At 38.2% G+C, this 24,314-nt stretch overlaps 1 protein-coding gene across 4 annotated transcripts in view; it reads right to left on the reverse strand.

Annotated features, from left to right (window-relative positions):
* The window catches only part of LOC127971786 (glutamate receptor 1-like), a 75,671-nt gene that overhangs the window by 50,895 nt on the left and 462 nt on the right, over nucleotides 1-24,314 (reverse strand). For all 4 annotated transcript variants that reach the window (XR_008156920.1, XR_008156921.1, XM_052575012.1 and 1 more), the window contains exons 2-4: nucleotides 24,116-24,250; nucleotides 6,508-6,747; nucleotides 703-887 (exon numbers count right to left, since the gene is read on the reverse strand). Coding sequence is in view for 2 of the 4 variants with exons in the window: in XM_052575012.1 (XP_052430972.1) it covers nucleotides 703-887; nucleotides 6,508-6,747; nucleotides 24,116-24,250 (560 nt within the window). In the remaining 2 variants the exon portion in view is untranslated. The remainder of the gene's footprint in view (nucleotides 1-702; nucleotides 888-6,507; nucleotides 6,748-24,115; nucleotides 24,251-24,314) is intronic.

The following is a 24,314-nucleotide window of genomic DNA, read 5'->3' on the forward strand; positions in this document are numbered from 1 at the left end:
TTCATGGTATGATTGGTGGATGCATGATGATGGATGATTGCTTTCAGAGAGGAAAATTTGTCTAGGCGTGCTGTGCAAATTGCCACCAAATGATGCAACAGCCTTAACTGTGGGCACCGTGCTATCAATAACACAACACGGCCTGTCGAGGGTCTTCTTTTTGAGTCATGAAATAGAGGAACGGAGAGAAAGGGAAGAAAAGGCACGCTCTCATTAATTACAGTAACAGGACACTTCCTCCTACTCCAGGCAGCAGAGAGAGGTGACAGAGAAAGTGACGCGTCACTATGGCTCCGTTGCCAACCCCAAATGTCAGCCCAGTGTTATTTATCTGCTCCGTCCTTATCGCTTTTTGAGGGAGAGAGAGAAAGAGAGCATCTTGGGGCCTGCTGCATAGGACACTCCATCTGATTTGAGTGGCCACAGGCTTCACAGAGTATTCCAAATCTGAATTACATTTTAAGTTGAGTCATCTACGCCTTCAGATGATTACTGACATATACTCATTATGACATGGTTATTAGCAACATTAAAGCTGACTGTTTGTGTAGCTATGACTAGCTTTTAGTCTTGATTGAAAGACATATTTAAGTGGTCTTAAAGAACAAGGAATCACAATTTGGATCCAAAAATTGATTCCTCATTAATTTGGAGCACCAGACAGCATGTATGACTATAATAAGAATGGTGAGAGCCAATTACCTTCTTCAGGATGGAGGTGAGTCTCTCCAGCTCACAGTCGATGATGATCTGGCCCTCCTTCCTTTTGTCCAGGTCCTGGAACACTTTGAGGAAGGACGCTTCTGTCATTGTCTCAACATTTACGGAGGTCACCAGCCAGTTATGCTCTGCTGCTGTGTCCAGAACCTTCTGCAGAACTGACAGTCCTAGAATACAAATGAACAAAATTAGGCAAGCAGAATTCCAAAAAGCTGAGGTAATCAGTTGCATCAAAATGTTACATTTTTTAAGATTAATAGAACTTGAGATCTTTATTTTGAACTAGACAAACAAAGTAACTGCATTTAATTTGAAATATTGAGTAAGCTAACTTATATGTATATGGAGGAAGAACTAGTTAATATGACACGTTCTGTGAAATGCAATGTGTGAATAATAAAATTCTGGTAAGTTAATTAATTAGAAAGACATTCTGAAGCATCTCAGGAGCTTGGAGGACTATAGTATCGACACTCTGTTATCTCCAGGCACCTCTGACCATCTGAATGCCACTTTATTGGCTGTGAATTCAGTAAAACCTTCCAGGACGGTACAGACACTGGAGAATGAGAGCGACACTATTCACAGACAGGAAATGAGGTTCGATTAGTGAAGCCATTGATCTTGGCATTGGATTCAAAGATGGTGGATGCATGTGTGCAACACTGAGGGACCAATCAGCTTTCTCCCTAGACACCAACAAAAATCTCTCCGATTCAAAAATAATACGCTATTGCAACAAGACACAATCTGTCTCAAAACCTAAAGTGCTGCCTCACTTTCTGCAACATCCAGCACCCTGAAAAGTGTTCCTACTATTGCTAAACTAATGGCATGACACTCTGAAACAGCAGCTTTTAAAATTTTTAATTACAAGGACCCCTAAACACTATGCTCATCTGGAGAGCCAACCCCCCCCCCCCTTTCTAAAATATAAACATGACTATATTTTCAGGTACAAAATAAAATAAAATACTACCAACTTTTTGGAGCAGACGTAACACCAGCCTCAACTTTCACATAAGAACCGATTAGTTGTCAAGGATCATATGATCCATGACATGACAACAAAGGTACATGATTGCTCTTATTATGTTTCCGCTGAGAGCAGTTTGCTTCTTGTGTTCTCAGCACTTCAGCACCATGGCCAGCTCCTCCAAACTCATCAAAACCTCTCCAAGCACTCAACTGCTTGCTTTCAGAGCCATCTATGCTTTTTGCTGCATGAGTATTTCACAGAACAAGCCCAAGTTTATCCTGTAAAAAAAAAAAAAAGGAAACAAAAATCCTGCTAGTCTACACCCTCCTGTAAATTCTGTCAGGCTCTACAAAGAGACATAAATACAGCAACTCTCCTGTGAGCATTTATATGGGAAATTGTTTATGAAATGTTTAATGGACTTACTCAGGTTTGTTTTATGTTTTGAACAGCACCCAAAGTAAAAAAAGCGTGCACTCAAATTTTACAGTCTTTGTTTAATGCAACACCACACAGCTGTTGCATGAGCTGTAATTAAAAGGAGAGCAATGACAAGGATGCACACTTTATAATTTATGGAACCAATGGATCCCACAGCAGAAATAACAGGAATAAATATTGCATTTATGGGGTGGGATGGACCACAAAATAAATCACAGGAAGCGGCAACTGTGCAAGAACTGTGTATGTTTTTGTGCACTACAGGGACTAAACACTTACTTAACCACTGTATAATAAAACAAAGATAATTTTTTGAGAATTGAACATCATTTAAATGTGTCAAATGTAAGACAAATAAAATAAAACATAAATCTGTTATCTTTAACCTTCATGTCAGGAAAAAAATGGCCTTAAAATAAAAATTCAATCATTCATCTTCACATTATTCCAAAACCATTAATTGAGAAACACTCAAGCTTCAAAAAGGATGCAAAGATATCGTAAAAAAGTGTTCATGAGAGAGACAGTGTCATTCAGTTTGTGTAATTTTTTTAAATTTTGAGTCAGATCTTTTTAATTGATCCAGTTCACAAAACTGGATCATTGACAAATCTGTTTCAGTTCTTGGATTCATGGTCTCAATGATTCTGTATAAGCAAAAACAACCACCACAGGGGAAGATAATCAGTGATAACGATTTCAATTTCAGTCTCTCACTCACACAAAACTGTTTGGGTTAACATTTCCTGGTCAAATCTGTGTATTTTTCTATCTGATAATGTAACAATAAACCTTTAAAATGGCTTAAAAACATATGGCTCCATAGTGTCAACTATAGTGTCCAGTGTTACAATGACCATCTTTTTGCAGTGCCTCACCTGTCAGTTTAATGAGTAGATGACATGAAGTGGTTAGCCTAATTAACCCCAGGTTAGCTAGACTGACAACAGGTCACAGAGCTTTGGATCGTGGCAAGTTTCAGAGGGCTTTTTTGTAGAATGCAATGCATACAGTCCCAGACACAGACATTTCTTTTAATGTTTTTGCTGCTGCTCAAAAAAAGTAATTTCTGTGAATTCCTTCAGTTTATTGCAGTTGCTGTGAAAACTAAAAACAGAACAGCTTGACCCTTAGCTCATTTTTATTCTTAGCAGTTTTCAAAAAGTTTTGGTGAATAAATTCAGTCGCTCTTTTTACTTTATTAACACTCTTTATTAATCCCCAAGAGCTGTGTGAAGCACTTTTTAAGATGGATGGATGCACTTTATTTTGCTTCAAAATCTCAACCACCATTCACTGCCATTATAAAGCTTGGAAGAGCCAAGACATTTTTTAATGTAACTCTGATTGTATTCATCTAAAAGAAGAAAGTCATGTAGGATGGCTTTAGGGTGAGTAAATCATGGGATAATGTTTCATTTTTGGGCGAATCATCCCTTTACATGATGCATTTGTTACCTTTTTGGAGCTGCAAAGGGGACATTTGAGGGTCAAGCACAGACGTGACGGTAAGTAAACGGTCACAAAAAGTTCTTGAAGCAGTCTAACTATACAGCAAATCATATTTACAATGTAGTTTGAAAAACAAGTCAAAACTAGTTGGATTCCAAAGTACAGAAAGCACGTATTCACAGCAGAAGCAAGGAATATTGATTTCCTTCTCTGCTTCTGTCCGTCTCTGTTTTGTGCACTTGCCCTTTGACCCCTCTGCATCTGAGCCAGAGTTGCTTCCTGCTTGACTCAGTGTGAGTACAGCTGGACCACTTTAAGACTGCAGGGTGATTTGACATTAAGGAGCTCTCACTCCCAGCAGGCTCAACAAATGGCTCACGATGCACACAGAGAACAGGGCCAGCGGGGGAAGACGTCTCTCCTTAGCCTCATTCTCACTCATCTGGGGTGGTGTGACGCCGGTGGAGTACTACGCCAACATGGAAAACAGCACACAGTGGAGGAACTGATTTTATACACATAGGAAGCTAACGCCGCGGCTGGGTTCACATACGGGCTACAAACACTCTCACACGTATGTCCTTAAAAGGCTTAAAATAACCCCATAGACAGTGCAGCACTGTATCTAGGCAACAAGAGGCTGGTGATATGGCTTCCTGCGGTTTGGTTCCTCTCAGTCACAGAGTTAATGATCCTACAATCTTAACCCAGAGCCCTCAGCACTTCCACAAGATGAAACCATCACCGAGACACCCATGGCGTGCATATAGGCAGGCATCAAACCTATTGTGTGCGTAGAGCTGGAGCATTGAAGGGTACTACATTTCTTAAAAAAGACCTGTAATATGTAGATCGCATCATGCTCCTACAGTATCATGGTCGGCTGAGCTGAACGTCTGTGACAGATGGTGACACGTTATGGTGACACTGGAGCCGATTGACTACGGGGGGGTGGGGGGTGGGGGTACACCTGGTGCTGACAGGTGTGTCGGATTCTACCTGCTTGGGAAGCAGTGCCGGATGCCCGTGACTTTTCAGATCTGGGAATTTCAGCTATTTATTTTGAGGCAAGAAGTGTCAGGCATGAAAAATTCTTGTATCACTGTGCTGTGGGATGGTACATGGCAACAGGGTCCAAAATTAACACTCGGTTAAAAATTGGGTTAGTCACCACTTGGCTGGTAACTGTCTTAGGAACTGCAACATCTTTTAAATCAAATGAGTTAGACAGTCTAATTTCAATCAAAGTAGAAAAATAGTTTAACTCTCCCTGATGTAAAAGATGTGCATGATTTAAATAAATGACAACCGTCTATCAAAGAACTTTTACCAAATTGGAAGCTTTTCCATCAGGATTTTTTTCACAAAAAATTAGGTCAACAAAACAAAAATATGAGGAACAAAATTATTATGGCTGGCTTGTCAGTGTTCATTTCTTATGAATTCTGTCATTATTTGCACACTTTTATGACCTTCCAAACATGTATGAATTTATTTTTTATACTAAATTAATTATTTTCATGAACGCTGGGGGAAAACAACATTGGACCCAATTGCCTTTCATTGTATAAAAAAAAGAAAAAGAAAATACAGGTTTGGAATGATACGGTAAGTGAATTAAATGATTGTTTATTTATTTAGTTTTCGCATTTTTAGGCAAACTATTCCTTTTAGGAAAAACAACTGAACCTTTCCCAAACTGACATTTTTTATAATAATAATAAAACAAAACCTAGATTCATGGCTTGAATGAAATATTTATTGGTTGGTTAATGTTCTTAATTCATCAGCCCTGGCCTGTGTGGCAGGCAAGTACATTTTGGACCCTTCTTAGAATAACAATAAAACCATGTGTGGGGGTGATTTGGAATTAGAATTTTTTTTTCCCTGGCCTTCAGCTAGATACATTTTACTCTGGCACAACGGTTTCATTCTGGCAGATCTCCATGGAGAAAGATGCACAAATGAGCTCCAAGTGCATGCATCCACTTAGATCAGAAGACTATTGTTCATCTCAGCAACACCAAAGCAGGCTGCTCTCTCATGAGTCATATCTATATCTGTCGTTACACACCAACATGTTCACAAACCAGGAACAAAAGCTGACTCAATGTGCACACCAGCAATGTGGTGGTAAATACTGGCTCTCAGAAAACCAACCAGCCACATTCAAAAGAGAATTCGAATGGGTGAATTCAGTGCATTCAGAATTTTTCCAGCACAAAAACCTGTATCTTATTCACTAAGCCCCCCAAATCCATTTCAACCAAGTGCTACATGTATCACTACAGCACTACACTATGAGTATTTAAATTTGCATGTGCTTCAAAGACACCTCAGTTCTATTCAAATTAAGATTGATATAAAATACCCCTTTTAGAGCGCTTTTAAAGAAAGATTTAGAGAGACGTTTTATTCACGTGAAGGGTTTTGAAACTTTTTGATGCCAAGAACCCTAAAAATGATGACTACTAATCACCTTAAACTGTGTGAAAAAAGGTCAAGTTGAATGAAATGTATTATAACATTATTTATTAATATTATTCATTTATTAATATTAGTTATGCTAGTGTAATAATGATAATAATATATTCATATTTATTGCTATTGAAATAATGACAATAATAATAATTTAAATATATTTTTTAATAATAAAAACTGCATTTCAATAATAATAATAATAATAATAATAATAATAATAATAATAATAATAATAATAATAATAATAATAATGAATATTACTATAATTTTAAATATTTTTTCTCTAAATGTGCAGCTCCAGTTTGGAAAATCCAAAATATAATCAAATAAAAATATGCAAATAAACATCGCTATTAGTGGGCGCAATTCATTCTTAATAACCCCCTCTCCACCCCCCGGAATCCAAATAATAAGATCTTAAAAGCAGGTCTCACCAGAGTCCGAGCTGTACATGTAGACAAACTTGGACCACTTGTAGTGCTCGATTACGCCCACCAGGGCATCCTGCAGTTCGGGTCTCAGCTGGATGACAAACTGGTTGGAGTTTTCCATGGGGAAGCTGGGCGTCACAAAGCAGACGTGTAGTGCACCGCAGAACGACATCAACATGTTGACAGTCTTCCTGTCGTACACGCCGATGATGGCGTACACTCCTTTGGAGAACTGCGAACAGACTGGAGAAGACAACAGAACACGATTTACAACACAGACATCATTTTCGTCGCATTGTTAGCATCGCGCTGGCTTTATTATTCACTTCCGAGAAGCAATTAGTAAATGTTTCTATATGCATCACTGGACTGGAAATGGTGTGGATGAAGTTTCTGAAGGGCCAGATAATCAATGCGCACAACGGGTCTCGCTGAAATTTACCAAACAGCAGGGCGCTTTTCTATCTCTGCTGCTTTGAATGTTGAATATCTTTTCCTCTCTCTGTTGGTGGCAAAATGGCCTCAATCTGTTTTGAACCAGGTTTCCCTGTGTATTTTAATGCTGTATCATACTCTGCTGTTGCTATCTTTGCCCTGGCCGAGGTTATTTTTCACTGCGGCTCCGGCCTCACGTTTCAGTCTCTGCAACTAAACAGATTGAAGTTGCAGTCTGTTCGCTGCCCAAGGCCCAAATCCCAGCAGGGGCCGCCTGAGGGGCACAGGGGGAGCAGGAGCAATAGGCATGGCCATCACCCAAACTGCCTGCCCCACAATGCAACAGCCCATAAGCAGTGCAGTGTGCCAGCATCTCCAGCATGTGTGTTTTTGTGTGTGTGCGTGTCTGTGACCACTGGCCTTCATCACATGCACTATGACTCATTTCAACATCCGACTGAAACATAAACACTTCATCTGTCAGATATATAGATACAGTCTCAATCTGAAGTCACATACCATGAAATAAACAAGCAAATTAGATCTTATAAAGAGAAGGTGATATTTAACACAGGCACTGTATATAAAAGTCACACACTTGGTGCCAAGCAATAATGAGTGTGACACGTCTATAACAGACGCTGCCATGAGCTCTGAGGTAATATTGGGGGTGTTCTTATCACATGGCTCTGCTTCCTCTGTGACTGATGACTTGCACATTAATTCTGTCTGGGCTGAGCTTTGTGGACCCGGAGAGACAGAGAGAGAGAGTGAAAGTGAAAAGGGAAAGGAAGGTGGGGGACTGCATCCCTCTGTGTTAGCTATTACCGAAGGCATATGGCACATTGAATCGACATCCTCACCATACCATATGTGCTTGTCTTGAATGATTTCACATACTTTTTTTTTGTCAATTCATACATTGTTAATAACCTGCACTCATTCATCTACAACATATTGTTGAACTGGGTTCCTGGCAACAGGCATCAGCAGAACATATTCATTACCTTTATTTGATATCGTTTGGCACATGGCTTCATTGGAAATGACTTAACATTAATTGCAGCAATATACTGGCTGACTGAACAGAGTTTTAGTGCCTCACTCATGGGGTTTTAAACTCGCAATGCTATCTGAGATAGTCACACTGATGTGTTTTTTTTCATTTTATTTGGGGGTCATACAATTTTGTACTGTTTTGTAAAGTCTCTTATGCTCACCAAGGCTGCATTTATTTGAAAACAGTAATATGACATATTACTACAGTTTACAATAACTGTTTTCTATTTAAATTTATTTTCAAGTGCAATTTATTCCTGTAATGGAAAAGCTGAATTTTCAGCATCATTACTGCAGTCTTCAGTGTCACACGATCCTTCAAAAATCATTCTAATATGCTGATTTGGTTTCTTTTTTTTATTATCAATGTTGAAAAAAGTTACACTGCTTAATATTTCTGTGGAAAAAATACATCGCGATTATAAATGATTTATAAGCTGCATTTGGGGGGGGGGGGGGGGGGGGGGGTTGGGGGTTGAAATGCTCGCTTTCACTCTATCTCCTGTTAATCTTGAGTACCTATAGAGTAGTACCGCATCCTCCACATATCTCCAAAAAGTCTTTAGTTTTATTATATTTATAAGAGAAAAATAGTCTGGGCCGATTTTTTTCGGAAAAACACGAGCGTCTGGAGGCGTGACGTGTGGGCGGAGCTAAAGAATCACGAGCGCGAGTAGGCTTTTTGCGTTACGAGCGTTTGGAAGTTGTGACATTACCGTGAGGAAAAAAAACCATCATCCAAATCAAACCATGGCTAACAGTCAGATTCAGCCGTTTATTTATGTTCCAGAATCAGATCCCGAGGCTGAAACTGAACGAGAGCAGCAGCAGCAATAACTACAGCAGGACGTCTCTGTGTGGTATGTATTTAAACTGTGTATATTTGCTTAGCGGTTTTGGAAAATGACTAAGTTCCCCTTTATGTCGTCTTTTTTTTTTTTTACAGGTGTACAAGGTTTACTTGATGTGCTTACGCGCCGATAGCTAAGTTAACAACACAGAGATATTTGAAGCAGTTTTACTCACCGCCTGTGGTTCCAACACACGATCGTGACCCTTTTTCGTTGGGATTGCATCATCCTTAAGAAATAAACGATAAGCAAATCCGGCGGCAAACTGGGTCTTGTTTGTAAAACAAGCATCTTCGAAATGCAGGGAACAAACAAAAACACTTGCACAACTCCGTCGATGCTCTGTAAAAATAAACTCCGTCCACTGGTCCCTTAATGTTTTTTTTTTTTTTTTGGTAATCTGTGCAGGGTTGTCTTGCCCTCGCAACCAAAAACATACTTATTTTGTGACATTTCGCGACGCTCTCGCTCTGATCAGTGAATGTCTGTGTTCTCAGTGCTGTGCTATCCGGGAGCACGCGCTCTTCCGGGAGAAGTGCCCTCAGGACCCATATAAGGAAATTCCGCTCCATTTAACGTCACACAGACCCATACTCGAAAAAAACTTTCCGAAACTTGTGACAAACCTTCAAACGTACAACTTAATTTTTGAAACTTTGTCCATGTTTAGCATGGGAATCCAACTCTTGAATAGTATAAAAAACTCAGTATGCATGAAATAGCATTTCACCCCCCCTTTAAATAAAAAATAATATATTTTTTTAAATAATGTAACAGTCTGTCACTTTTGATCAATTGAATCATATTATTAATAAAATTTATTTTAGAAAAAGAGAAAAAATGTCTTCTAACTTTTGAACGGTAGTGTATATGAATGAATGTTTGGCAATGTGAACTATTAGAAAATAAACTCTCTTAAAGGGACAATAAGTAACTTTTTAGGTATTTTATTATCTAAAATCAATATTTTTATTCATAAATATGCCCTCAATGGTGTACAAATACCTATGCCAATGTTTAAACTAATCCTTGTAAATGAAGAATTTATTATCTTTATATACATGGGACGGGTAGGTTGACGGAGGCTTCCATGTAGTTCCGCCATCTTGCAAAACTATAATAGCAGAGAGGGACAAAAAGTACTAAGCCAACGCGTTTCCACAGCGCGTTTTCGGTCAGAGCCAGAAACGCAGGTGCAGAGCAGTGAGAGGCGCTTGAAACTGCACCGGCAAGTTTAAAAGTCTGGATTGCATTCTTATTATGGACCATACATATGCCGCGCCACAGGAGAAGAAAACATAGTCGCCAAAACAGTCAAAAATAGAACGTAAAAGGAAACGTGACCGTAGATTACAGAAAACAAGAGTTAATGTCGGGGAAGCTTTTTCTAGGTGGAAAGAGCTAATGCTTGATAAAGATTTCAAAAGAGACGCTGAAGTGGCCAGTTTTCTTCTCGACAGGTAAGTCAGTGTTACAGTCTATATTATAATATTTTTTTTATATCTAACAATGCATATAATTCAGAAAATATAACGAATAAATTAGACATAACTACTAATTACAATATTTCATGTTTTCCACAGTCAGTAATTCATACTGTAACATTCGTTTGTTAGTTGTCATGTTGCAGTTTGTTTGAAATAACACACCTGTTCACCTGAAGGAAAACTCGACGAAGTGCTATTAGAAGACATCCTGTCAAAGCTTTTTGGTACATATCGCCTACCGTAGATGCAACGCGCATTTGAAAAAGCGAGGCGCTGGAGAGCAAAATTAGTTTGAATGCAAAATACAATTTCACCACTAGATGGGAGTAATTCCTACTCAGTGTCCCTTTAAAGGCTTCATCGGATGCCCATTTTCCAAGTTGATATAATTCTTTAGGGTCTTAATCAATCAATCAATCAATCAATCACCTTTATTTATATAGTGCTTTAAACAAAATACATTGCGTCAAAGCACTGAACAACATTCATTTGGAAAACAGTGTCTCAATAATGCAAAATGATAGTGAAGGCAGTTCATCATTGAATTCAGTGATGTCATCTCTGTTCAGTTAAATAGTGTCTGTGCATTTATTTGCAATCAAGTCAATGATAATCACTGTAGATGAAGTGACCCCAACTAAGCAAGCCAGAGGCGACAGTGGCAAGGAACCGAAACTCCATCGGTGACAGAATGGAGAAAAAAACCTTGGGAGAAACCAGGCTCAGTTGGGGGGCCAGTTCTCCTCTGACCAGACGAAACCAGTAGTTCAATTCCAGGCTGCAGCAAAGTCAGATTGTGCAGAAGAATCATCTGTTTCCTGTGGTCTTGTCCACCAGGACTTAATGAAAGGTCTGTAACATAGTTTGGTAAACATTTCTCGATGTCAGTGTAAAATTCACCCTTTTAAGCCTATTAAAAACGGGCTCTTTTCAGAGCAAGCCATTTTGTAACATTTTCCTTTAAATGTTAATGAGCTCTGCTGACCCCGCCCCTCTGTTCCTGAACTGCTCTCTGAAGGACTGTTTACTTTAGCCGCATTCATTGTGAAACTTGCTAATCAGCACATAATTAAGAAAGAAGATTCGCAAATATTAGTTAAAAAACTTTATACTCCCTTTGTAGATGAATCTGGATCACAAATGATTTGCGTGAACATAAACGCATTTAGGTAGATCGGGGGTGTATTTCCTTCGGAGACATTAGGAGACATTCTTGTCTACATCTGCTCCAGCGGTGAAACAATGGCAGACTGATGATGACAGCTCACTCAGGGCGGGTCTAAGGTAAGAAACCAGTCTGTGTTGAAACGTTATATCAATCAAGCTATCGTGGGAGGGGCCTGTCCATCTGACGTCACAAAGACAGGCATCTGAGATTGTCTCCATTTGAGAAGGGGGTAAAGATTTAAGTAGAAAAAAACACTGGGTGGATTTTTATGGTTTGTGTACACACACTGCCAACACACATTTCAGTTCAAACCACTTGTTAAAGTGCATGTAGCATAGCTCACTAGTTTAGGTAATTTATTAGTTTGTTTATTTAATCTCAAGCTCTTCACTAACTTTAGATAAAACTTTATTATTGGAAAAAATATTAAGGACAGCTGTAATTTGTCATTTCAAAAGTAGTAAAATAAATGTCCTACTAAAGGATTCCAAGTAAGAATAACAACATAACAAACACATTGAGTTTTTAATCAGAAACACAATTACAAAAATTTCAATGGAATCCATTTGCCAAACGGCCGCCGCCACTTCCTACGTGTGTGATAATGTGGAAGCAGATTGGAAGTGTGCCGCTCTCTCTCACTCACATCTGCTTCCCTGTTCTGAAAAGTTCGTCCTGACAGAAAGCACATGGCCGTGTCATCCGACCCTCTAATGACAGGAACACATTGGCCGCCTGCAGTGGTTTGTGTTAGCCTGAGTAGAGGTGTAAAACACTATGTGAACACCTCTGGCAAACCTGTGCTCTCTGGCCATGCTAAAAATCCTGGCAGCATCTGGCCATCCTGGCACTATCTCACAAACAGATCTCCACAGGTCTGTTTGGCCCTACCAGACCCTCGGCGGGGATGACTGATGACTGTATTGAACATTCAGCTTTTCTGTGGTCATGAAAAAACAACAAATGAGAAAATGCAATGTATATATGGGATGTGTCACGCAGGGATTTCTGAGAATATCCTTTCACTGTTTTACATAGAAAATCATGTGGAAATTCATAGCTTTAACTTGCATAAACTAAAAACCTATGTTTGACACAACCTGTCCTCCAACCAATACGCTCGTATAGGTTGTTTGTCCAAATCCCTGAAATACGACCCACTAGAGCTGTGCCCCTATCCGCACCAGGATGTTTTCATATTAATGTTTTGTGTTCTTTTATTTGTGCTGCAATTCGGGTTCGGGTGCAATTCAGTTGGTGGAGTATTGCATTATACGATTATAAGTAATCATGCGATCATTGGTTTTATAACAAAGAACGCTCATGCTCATAAAATGTATATGCTCTATAAATTATAATTTTCCATGATTTCTGTGAGAGGTAGGTTTAGGGGTGGGGTTAGGTGTGGTCATTTGAGCAAATAAGCCACCTTTTACAATATGTACAAATTACTGTGAGATTGCCGTGAAATGTCCCGCATTTTTAAATAAATGCGCATTTTGATTGGTAATGACGGTATATGTCTTTTCATGACGACAGACGCAACACGATACTGTCATTGTTTTTACACTCGCTATAGGGCACTTAACTTTAAACCTTAAATATAGGTCACAATAAGGTGCTTTCACAAACTACCTGTATGGTCATTTTTTGTTGGAGGACAGGCTCGTTTGACAATGCACTTTCAACTAAAAAATTATAATTTCTAAATAAAGAAAATTTATCATAATTAAGTACATTTAATTTCAAACACCACTGACAACAAGGTGTTTACACACACAACTATACTCAAACTACAGAAGGTTTTTTTTTTTTTTGCACAATGGAACTAGTCTTCAGCTGTCTGTCCAAGACAATGTCACTTCTGTCTTTTGAAGCATGCGCACAGCAGAGACCAAGTGTAGACATGCTAAACATAACAGTGAATGAATCCGAGCGACAGTCACTTTGTTCAGATCTGCAAGTCTGACTTTACAGAAAATGGACTGGAATGATTTAAACTGCACAAAAGTGTTTACATGACATTTCCAAAATAAAATAAAAAATACTGCTTTAGTCTAACTTAAACTACATTTAAAATGAATATGAACAGTATTGTAAACAAAAGAGCAGCATGAACATCCTGCTAATGTTATTCTTTTGTGTTCCACAGAAGAAATGAGAGATTTATACTTATAAAATCAATTGACAAACATGAAGAAACAGTATATTTGTTGTAGCTGTGCTGCTGAACTGGCTTTCCAGCATTTCTGTTTTTGCTCATGCTAAATTACATCAGTTCCACCTAATATGTGTGGGGCCAGTCTATTTAAGTGACAGTGTGTTTGAGAGGTTCTTACCATGCAGCACCATGGAGTAAACTGCTTCAAACTGCAGTCTGAGAGCAGTCGCAGGTAGACTCCCTCAGGAGAACTGTGGAGACTAAATAGCCATTTCCTTCTCAATCTGTTTCTCTCACTCACTGTTTCTCTATTCTCCTCCCCTCCAATCATGAGCAGAAAACCTGTGGATTATTTGTGGAGCCTGTGTGCCCTTTCATATGTTGTTATTTGGTCTATGTTGATGCCCGATAACATGTCGGTGTATGGATTATTTGAATAACTGTGCAGTGGGCTGAATTTTAAAGGACACCAAGCTCCACCTCTTCCATCCACATCCAATGCTTTAATGAGGTGCTCTGCTCGCTCTTTTGGCCTCAGGTCCTCTGTATAAACACATCATATCCTTCGGCACACTCTAACATACACACACAAGCTACATGCCTCACAGTCTAAATATAAAACACACACACACACACATACACTTTTAAAATAATTCAGCAATCTCACTCTCACTACACACAAACATCTGCAAATATCACCAGAGTAATTACACACAGAAAAGCATAAGACCTTTTTCACCCTCTCTCTCTCTCTCTCTCTCTCTCTCTCACACACACACACACACACGCACATAAGAACCTGTCCATAGTCATTGACGGGAGTTACACGTCATTAGTCTACACAGTGAAGCGTATGGCTGTGGGCGCTCAAGGGAACATATAGTAATAATCACTCCTGAATCCTGCTGTACAGTATATATGCCCTAAGTGGACAGTTCCAGGTCAGCTATACATAATGTGTTATTTCCAAGGAATTCGACCTTTACAAATACAGTATGTGCATGCTATGACAACATAAGACAGGGCTTCTCAGTCGCTGTGATTTTGTTAAGTAAGACATGTTCCTGGAGCAACACGTTTTGTTGATCCTGGATCAACATTACTGTCCAAAAATACAGACTTAACCCAATACCCACCCCTAAGCCTAACCTTACTCATAATTTATTCCTAAAATCAGAGGGAAATGATAGCTGATTAACAAGGGTGTAGAAGCACCTAATCCTGATTGTAAACCTAAAACTGACATTCTCAATCTCAATTTTGATCGGTTGATTAGAATGTTGTTCCAGGGTCAACAAGAATGTAATAATTGGTGAAATCACATTCACCGGGCTTGTCATCATTTGCATGTGCTCATTGTTTGCTCATGTCCAGTGATGCTTCCATTCAGACACAATGGCTGATGGCTTACAAATGTCAGAATGTTTTTGTTTGAAAAGGAATCGACATCCTCAAGACTGTCTATATTTTTTTATATATATTGTATTTATTCAAATATAATAATGATAACAATAATAACACTTATTAATAAATAAATAATATATGAATCTATATGAGAAATCTTTTTGTTGTGTAAAGGCAGTCATGTTCTAAACCGGTCAGCTGACAAGGCCTCTGAGGGCTGAAACAACTGTTATCACTGCAACAGGAGAACAAACCAATTTAGAGAAAGCCAGCGGCGACCTCAGAAAGACAGTTTTTTTTTTTTACCCAAATATAACAAATAGCCCAAGTACTGCATCTCATTTTGTCTATCATGTCTGATGCAATAAAAGAGAATCAAATTTTGACAGTTTCAGTGCTTTAGTGTGATGTTTGTGTCGTTTCATAAAAACAACTCAATTGTCCTGGCTGATGGTTGACATCAAGAGTTACTGTGCTGTGGCCCTAAAGCATTATTTAAAAGCCACACAAACACATTTGATCGATTTCTAACAACCATCTCCTTACAGGTCTATGAAGTCTGTCTGTCCAGTACATATCGTCTCTGTTTACATTAAGTTGTGTTCAAAACAGTATGACAATAACCACACTGTGATGCCTTTAATGATAGTGGTATTTAGAGTTACAGGTCCTTCATACTAAGGGCCACAAATAGCTCTCAGTGCAGCAAAAGTGATGCAGTGTTGGGTGGGTGGAAGCCCTTAGGTGCAGAGACCACTGCTCTTGTCAAATGAGAGTTCACTTCTTCAGAATGAGTCACCTGCACAACCTGAGCATGAGAGTGTGAATCACATAAATATGGAAGAGAAGAAAATCCACCTCAGTGGCAAATGTGACGGGCCGGCACACATACTGGGTGGCACAGCATGTATCCAACCAATCAGTGCTCAAATTATTCATGTGATGCAAAGCTGAGTTTTCAGCAGCCAATACTCCAGTCTTCAGGCACACATGATCCCAAATATGCCAATTTGATCCTAAAGTTTATTATTAAACGTTTATTATCATTATCAATGGTGAAAACTGTTGTATGGATTTTTTGTGGAAACATATGCTTTTTTTCAGGATTCTTGGTTGAAAATGTTTTTCAAAAGAGCAAAATTTATTTAAAGTTGAAATCTATGGTAACATTATAAATGCATTTATCATCAATTTTAATCAGTTTAATTTATATATATATATATATATATATATATATATATATATATATATATATATAAGTCTCATTTAAAATGGTGGACTGTGGCAAAGTGGAAAAATGTTCTGTGGTCAGACAAATCAAAATTTGAAGTTATTTTTGGAAAACTGGGACGCCATGTCATCCGGACTAAAGAGAACAAGGACAACCCAAGTTGTTATCAGCGCTCCGTTCAGAAGCCTGCATCTCTGATGGTATGGGGTTGCATGAGTGCGAGTGGCATGGAAAACTTACACATCTGGAAAGGCACCATCAATGCTGAAAGGTATATCCAAGTTCTAGAACAACATATGCTCCCATCCAGACGTCATCTCTTTCAGGGAAGACCTTGCATTTTCCAACATGACAATGCCAGACCACATACTGGCTGTGTAGAAAGATCCAGGTACTTAAATGTCCAGCTTGCAGTCCAGATCCCTCCCCCATAGAAAATATTTGGTACATCATAAAGAGGAAGATGTGACAAAGAAGACCTAAGACAGTTGAGCCACTAAAAGCCTGTATTAGACAAGAATGGTACAACATTCCTATTCCTAAACTTGAGCAACTTGTCTCCTCAGTCCCCAGACGTTTGCAGACTGTTATAAAAAGAAGAGGGGATGCCACACAATGGTAAACATGGCTTGTCCCAACTTTTTTGAGATGTGTTGATGCCATGAAATTTAAAATCAACTTATTTTTTCCTTAAAATGTTTATTTTTTTAATAATTTTCTCAGTTTAAACATTTAATATATCATCTATGTTGTATTCTGAATAAAATCTTAAAATTTGAAACTTCCACATCATTGCATTCTGTTTTTATTCACAATTTGTACAGTGTCCAAACGTTTTTTGGAATCAGGTTTGTATATGACTTGACACTACAAATGCTGTACATTTCCTTGAGTATTAGAGGTGCATATTAAAAGGGATATCTAAAAACAAAACAAACAAAAAAGTAAACCAAAAGCTTATGCATAATTGTCTGGTTGATATGCATTTTATTTTAGAAACTACTAAGGATGTTGATCTCAGATTGTGATGTGAAGCAACTAATAAAAAAAAAACAATTACTTACTTACTTAACTATATTTTTCAGTAACATGACAGTAGCTCGTCTTCTTTCAAAACTGCAGCTATTCCAGCAAAAAGTTACTTTTCCAAGTAGTGGTATTGATTGATAAAATGTTATTCCAATGTTTTGCGGCATATTCGGCAGCTCTCTACATTTAGACAGCATATTTGATATATCTACAAGCTCTCTCTCTCTCTTTCTCTCTCTGTCACACACACACACACACACACACACACACACACGACCCTTAATGCATGTGAGCACAATAATAAGTTCCCAGCTGAGAACTCTTCCTCTCGTACTTACGGATGGATATTAAACTCAAGGATCAGAGCACTAAGTAGGCCAGAAGAGTGTTAGGGCAGGCTGACCAGAAAACTTGACACTCAGTCTTGGTGTGCAGGGGATGAACAAAAAGGTCACACTTTCAAAGAGTGTTAATAGTGCTGTGAGCCTGTGGCCGCTGGGCTCAGTATGTGTCCTCGACATCACGGACAGGACAAAAGCACAACCCTCAGACGGGCAACAGTTTCACGTATGAGCTCTTTTGCTTAAGCAGAGTTGCAAAGAATAAAAGATGCAGATGCCGTCTTCAGAGAGGGGTGGTATCTTTCTTTGTCTTTCACCAGTGTACAGGAACCCTGGCAAATTATGCTGATCATTGAGAAAACCAGGCAATTTACAAGATATCTTAAAAGAGACAGCAGCCTGACCCACAAACACATATCTTAGTAAGTATTGGAACCAAGAACATTGGTTCTGATTCCATTTAGATTCTTTTTGTACTTCTGAGGAAGCAATAGAAATAGAAAGGTGTGTGGTCAGTTTATTATTTCTTGGCAGCCAAGACTTTCTCTCTTTCATCATGTTCAATTCAGACAGTTAGCTCACAATTCAGCTAAAATGAATTCGGTAGCATAAGACCAATAGCAGTGCTAGTCAATCAAAGTGTTTTAAGTGCAGTTTTGCATCCAGATCACTGGAAGAATGCAAATGTTCATGGTTTTATGGGTGGTAAGATTTCTATATTTATATATACCCGAGTCATATATAAATATCATATCATAAAACATTTTCCTAACATGGATAATACAGCCTATGATTAGATCTACACAAGCACTAAAAACTATAGAGATCACAATTAAAAAAACATTCTTAAATTCTCTATGGTGATGTCAGCCAAGACAGACACATGTGTCCTCATTAAGACAGGAAGCTCAGGCTATATGGGCCATACTCCTAATGAAGCATAATTGGACTGCTTCCACTATTTAAAATGGCAATATATGATGGTATGGGGGACAGTGGAGTCTCTTGCACTAGATAACAATGTCAAGGCAAGACTGTCTCATCCTGAATTCATGCTTCAGTCTGTTATACTGATTCTTGTATTTGTCATTTTCAGCTCAAAAATCAAAAGCTTCCCTTAGTGTTTTACCACCTTTAAATTCTTTGTTCTATATAAAAAATAAAATAAAAAAACAGGACGATAACAGTTGTCATGTTTCTGAGGAAGAGAAGACAGATGGGAGAAGACGAGATGCTCTCTTTGTCTCTCATTAATGTAAAGGACTGTGCGAGACAAGGGAGTCTCTGTTCGACTCTCAGACTGAACATGACAGCTCTTGTCTTTTCCTCATTGAGAAGTACATCCCTCGCTGGATCCTTTCTCACAGTTCTCACAAAAACCAACAGTTACAGTAAACCAGAGATACAAAGCCAACATATATAAATCCACCACACACTGGCCTTAATTACCTCCCGATTATTGTTGTGAATTCCCAAAATACATTAAACTGCATTGCATTTTCCCAAACTGCTGATTTCCAGAGCTGCCATGGGACGTCATGGGATGGTGTTTGCATTAGTGTTTGCTTCAGGGCAAAATTCACAATTAACCGTTCGAGATGAAGATCCGGACTGGCACTGGTTCCATCTAATTCACAATTTCTGATAAATGTATAAATACGAGAGATCAGAAGTTCGAGGTTGGTAAGATTTTCTTAGTAAGAAGTTTCTTAAAGAGTTCCCTTATGCTCACCAAGCATGTTCAGTATGTACAGTGTGTATGTGGCTGTATGTATTTTATTAAAAATGCAGTGAACAATATTATTAACATTTGTAAAGTATTATGACAGTTTAACATCACGGTTTACTAAATCTATTTTATTTCTGTGATGTAAAGATGCATTTTCAACAGTGTTAACACCAGTCTTCAGTGTCACATGAACCTTCTATGAGCATTCTAATATGCCAATTTGTTGCTCAAAAAAACTTTTCTTATTATTACCAATGTTGAAATGTTTTTTTTTTCAAAATTCGTTGATGAATAGAAACTTTTATTTGAAATATAAATCTTTTTAACATTTAAAAAGTCTTCACTTGTCATTTTAATGCATGCTTGATGAATAAAATCATTAATATCATTCAAAAATATGCCAAAAAATGTAATCATCACATTTTCCTCCATATGTGACTGTTAAGATACATAATGCATACGCAACATAGAAGCTGACAAGGTGTGTTTACACAATTTCAGTGCCATGTTACTGAAGAAATGTCAGCTGCTAGAGATTCTGTTGTAGTGCACTGATTATAATTGGAGTGATTTAGTGATTAACTGTAGGTTGTTTACAGTTGCCAAGCAATACTACTGATGTTTGGTCACAGGTGTGCAGCGTGGCTCATCCAATCAGAACTTATGTTTATTTAGTGATTTTTCTTGATTGTTCAGACCTTTTCTGCAAAGGAAATTTAGGAACTGAACCTCTTGGCGCTTTAACTGAATGTCTGGCTTCAGGCAATCCCTTCCAGATCATTCATTCATTCAGGATTTTGAGGTCTTGTTGCTCCGGGAGATGTGGTGACTGAGGGCGATCCCTTCCCCCCTTCCGGTTTCCTGTTACACAATAACACCATGGAGCAAACTCCCCCAACAGACACAATCCTAGAAATCAACTACCGTGCTGTCTGTATGCATTTCTACGTGCAGAAAGACTTGCTGCAGAGGGTTATTATTTTCTTCTCAGTGCGAAACACGGAAAGACATTTCAGGCTTATGACAGAAACCGCTGCTGCTTTCTGAGATACTCTGATACATGTTTACAGCCGTCTCCCAAGAGCAATCACATCAGATGCGAAGGTATAAACTAGATATTGTGAAACAAATGATAAAGGGAAACACACACACATACTACTCTTCAACAGTAGCAGAGCAGGGAAAAAAACCCAGATGTTTCATTTAGAGTATTATATTATGAGGCTTCACTCTATATATTTTTTTTTTTTTTTTTTTGAAGCATGCTAATATTCTTCTGGCCTGAAGTCTTTCTTTCTTGGAGGTCTATGAATGCACACTCTCCTATAGATCTTTAAGTGGGCCCTTGAGTCTTTGCATGAAGGAACAGGTGAACATCTTGTATTGATTGTAGAGTCTTTGCATGGGGTTTGGCTATTGATCAGCTCTAATTCTGTTCACGGATCAAAAAAAGGAATCTACCATCAGCTGAGAGGACTTCAAATGTCAGCGAGACGGCTGGGGGTCATTGAATAAACTGCATTACACCTTTATAGAGATGCATTCTTCTGAAATTGAAAGCTAAAACGTGTCTATACCTGGAAGGTGAGAGAGTGAAAAAAAAAAAACGGTTTATGATTCATCTTTTTTAATTATTTGTTTACTATCAGGCATCTGAATAATATTACTCTCTACATAGAGGATATCTACATTTACTTAAAGTAATAAGAGTTACTTAAAGTAATAAGAGTGCAGCAGACATTAAATCAAACATGGCTTTGGGAAATCAGTAGTTATTGTTTTCAACTGATGCTATGTTTCATACAATGCATTAATGAACAATAGTAGCACACACAACTTAAAACCACAAAAGCTAGACTGAGCCCTCAGGTTCTGTTGAGATTGATTGTGATTCTATATACAGAAACCTCAAATATTTAGCATTAAAAATAAAATGTAAAATTTTAATAAGATCCTCTTACTAAATAAAATCCCACTTAAGTCCACTGTTTTACCACAAAGTACATGTGCACTTTTCATAAATGCAACCAAAACACACTAAATATCAACACAATACAACTAAATTAACTGCATTTATTCATGCTTTATTCCAAGGGTCTCTAAGACCCTAAATATTAGCAACATAACACATTAAATGGAGATTAAGCATGTTATTATCATCACTTCCAATTATATATTTTAAAGAATGATGGTGACCAAAAAATAAGCACTTGAAAACATCTTGTGTACTTAATGGAAGAAATAAATTCAGGTTTGAAACGAAACAAGGATGAACAAGAGACGAATTTTCATTTTCAACTCTCCTTTTTACTAACATTAACTAACTGTATAAGCTATATATTTTACAGCATTTTTAACCTGTTAAAATTACTTAATACAAACATACATGTTCATGTTAGTTCACAGTGTATAACAAATGTACTGTGCATTGTTCATTTACTAATGTAGTCAACCAATGATAACAAAATAAACCTTATAGTACAGTGTAACCTATTAAAACGAGCTATTAAGGCCTTGAAGTCTTAGAGGCCCCAAACAGAACATAAGGGTTCAGTGCGCTCTTACAACGCTTACCAATTATCAATAAAAATGTGCTTTCCTGGGTCCCACAGCACTTCTTATTTGCTCAACTTTTGCCCCAGAACAATACTGGGTACTCAACCCCCTCTGGTACAGCCCGCCAGGTGCTGACGGGGATGGTTTGCTCTAAGGATTGAGCCCACACAGAGAGGGAGCAGCTGAGGGTAAGTTTCCTCAGGCGTCTCCGGACACACATTCAGTTCCTGGCACAAGAGGCCATTCAGCATTACACAGAGTCGGGGCCTTCACAGCACTCCTCTCACAGCTCGCTGCGCAAGGGCTGCCCATTCACTACGCAACAGATCAGGACGGGAGCACAGAGTGATACAAAAGACCTTCGATTATCCTGGACAAACTGCTGGCGCGTTTAAATATGACCGAGCTTTATAATGGGTCAGTGAATCACACATGCCTTATCTAGAAGACAGTGAAGAAAAAAGTGCAAGAACATCATTGACTAATGAGCATGATGCATTTTCCACCTGAGAGAACACCATGAAATTCATAGAGGGACTGATTTGTCTCTTCACGCTATTAAAAATCCCACAGCACACCTCCAGCTCTGACAGAATCAGTGAATGGAGTTTAATTACACTGTTGGGAAACCTCCGCATTAATATTTGGAACTCCATTATAATATCTTTTCATATCTTTCCTCAAGACCAGAGAGCAGGCTTAAAGTGCTGATGGATGACTGGTCTGACTTGACACACACTGAAAGTATGAAGGGAGGATGAGGTGGGAGGGTCTATGCATAGCTCAAAATTCACATCAAGAAAATAAATATTGGTAGCTCGGGGGAGACGAATGCATAGATTTAAAGTGCATTTCTTTGATGTGCTCTCAGTAGTATTACTGAACAAAGAATATTTAAAACATGCTACAGAACTGAAAGACATCTTCACACTGATTTTCATATTCAAGTGTCTAGTTTGCGTCATATTTAAATATATATATATATATATATATATATATATATATATATATATATATATATATATATATATATATATATATATATATATATTTCCACATTCTTTGATGCTTTTGTGAGAAAAAAAAAAGTTAGACAGAGCAGTGTGTCCCAACCTTTTTTTCTCCCATGATTAAGGCTCAAGAATCCCCTCACCACTAAACAAGAAATGTGTTCTTCTTAAATTATATTATAATGGACCATTATTTGAAGTGGACGCTATTACATTAATTGATTAATAAAATAATCAATAGCAAAGTATTGTAAACAATTCTGGATGGATTTCTAGATGCAAATATGAAAAAAACTTAGCAGTGATTTTATATGAATACAAGTCACAATTCTGTTTTATATCTTTAGTAAAGCAAAAATCTAAATTTTCCATACCCCTTGCTGGAAATCAGTGACACAGAGACTAAAAAAATAAACTTCACGCTCTCTGTCTGTAACCTCACTATATTGTTCCTGTTAGACATCTACATGAGCCTAAAGAGCTAAAGTCATTGATTAATCAATTAATTGGCTATTAGCGCTTGTTTTTGATCCTATGTTCTGTTCAACGGAAGCTGCCACGCGTTGCGCGCTTTGAGACCAGAAACAAAAAAAATATTTGACAGTCTATTAAATAATAAAATGTCCTGTGACCCAAAATACCTGACCCCCGAAATGTTACACAAAACCGTTATTAATTCAAATGATCAGCATTATGAACACAATAGAATGGCTTCGTGATGTATCAGCAATAAAGCATGCGCGTATGACGCATAATTGAGATTAATTGCACGCACGGTGGAACGAAATTAAGAAAAAATGTCTTGCAAAAATGTGTTTGATAATTAGGTTACTGATCAACGATGTATTCCAGGCGTAAAGCGCATTCACACGCATTTATGCGTCTGAACCCAGCACTTTCTGCGCTTGTGAACCACATATCACTAATGCAATCAAAAAGCGCCACATTTGATGTCAATTATATTACAAATACAAATAAGATCGATTTTATCGTCCGAGGTATGCGCAACAGCCAGACAAAAACTTTCCCATCCAGAATTCCTCACTTATTCAGCCATCAGAGCAACAGATAGACGCGTACAGCAGCTGCAGTGCGTAAGACATTCACCACACACATTTATCTCTACACTGTAAAAACAGATTGTACTCACAAGCATATGTCATGGAGAAGCTATTTCCCATTTTGACCATATCCACTTGAGGTACCAGTTTAGGGATATCCTGGTGATGCGAGAGCGCAAACCGAAACACTTCATATTCGTGTGATTCGGTTGGGAATAACCCTCCTGTGGTGGAAGAAAAATCCCACAATACATTAAAACCACCTAGGCAGGTTTCTGGTAACACAAG

The sequence above is a fragment of the Carassius gibelio genome, chromosome B14, assembly GCF_023724105.1.
Source record: "Carassius gibelio isolate Cgi1373 ecotype wild population from Czech Republic chromosome B14, carGib1.2-hapl.c, whole genome shotgun sequence".
Classification (NCBI taxonomy): domain Eukaryota; kingdom Metazoa; phylum Chordata; class Actinopteri; order Cypriniformes; family Cyprinidae; genus Carassius; species Carassius gibelio.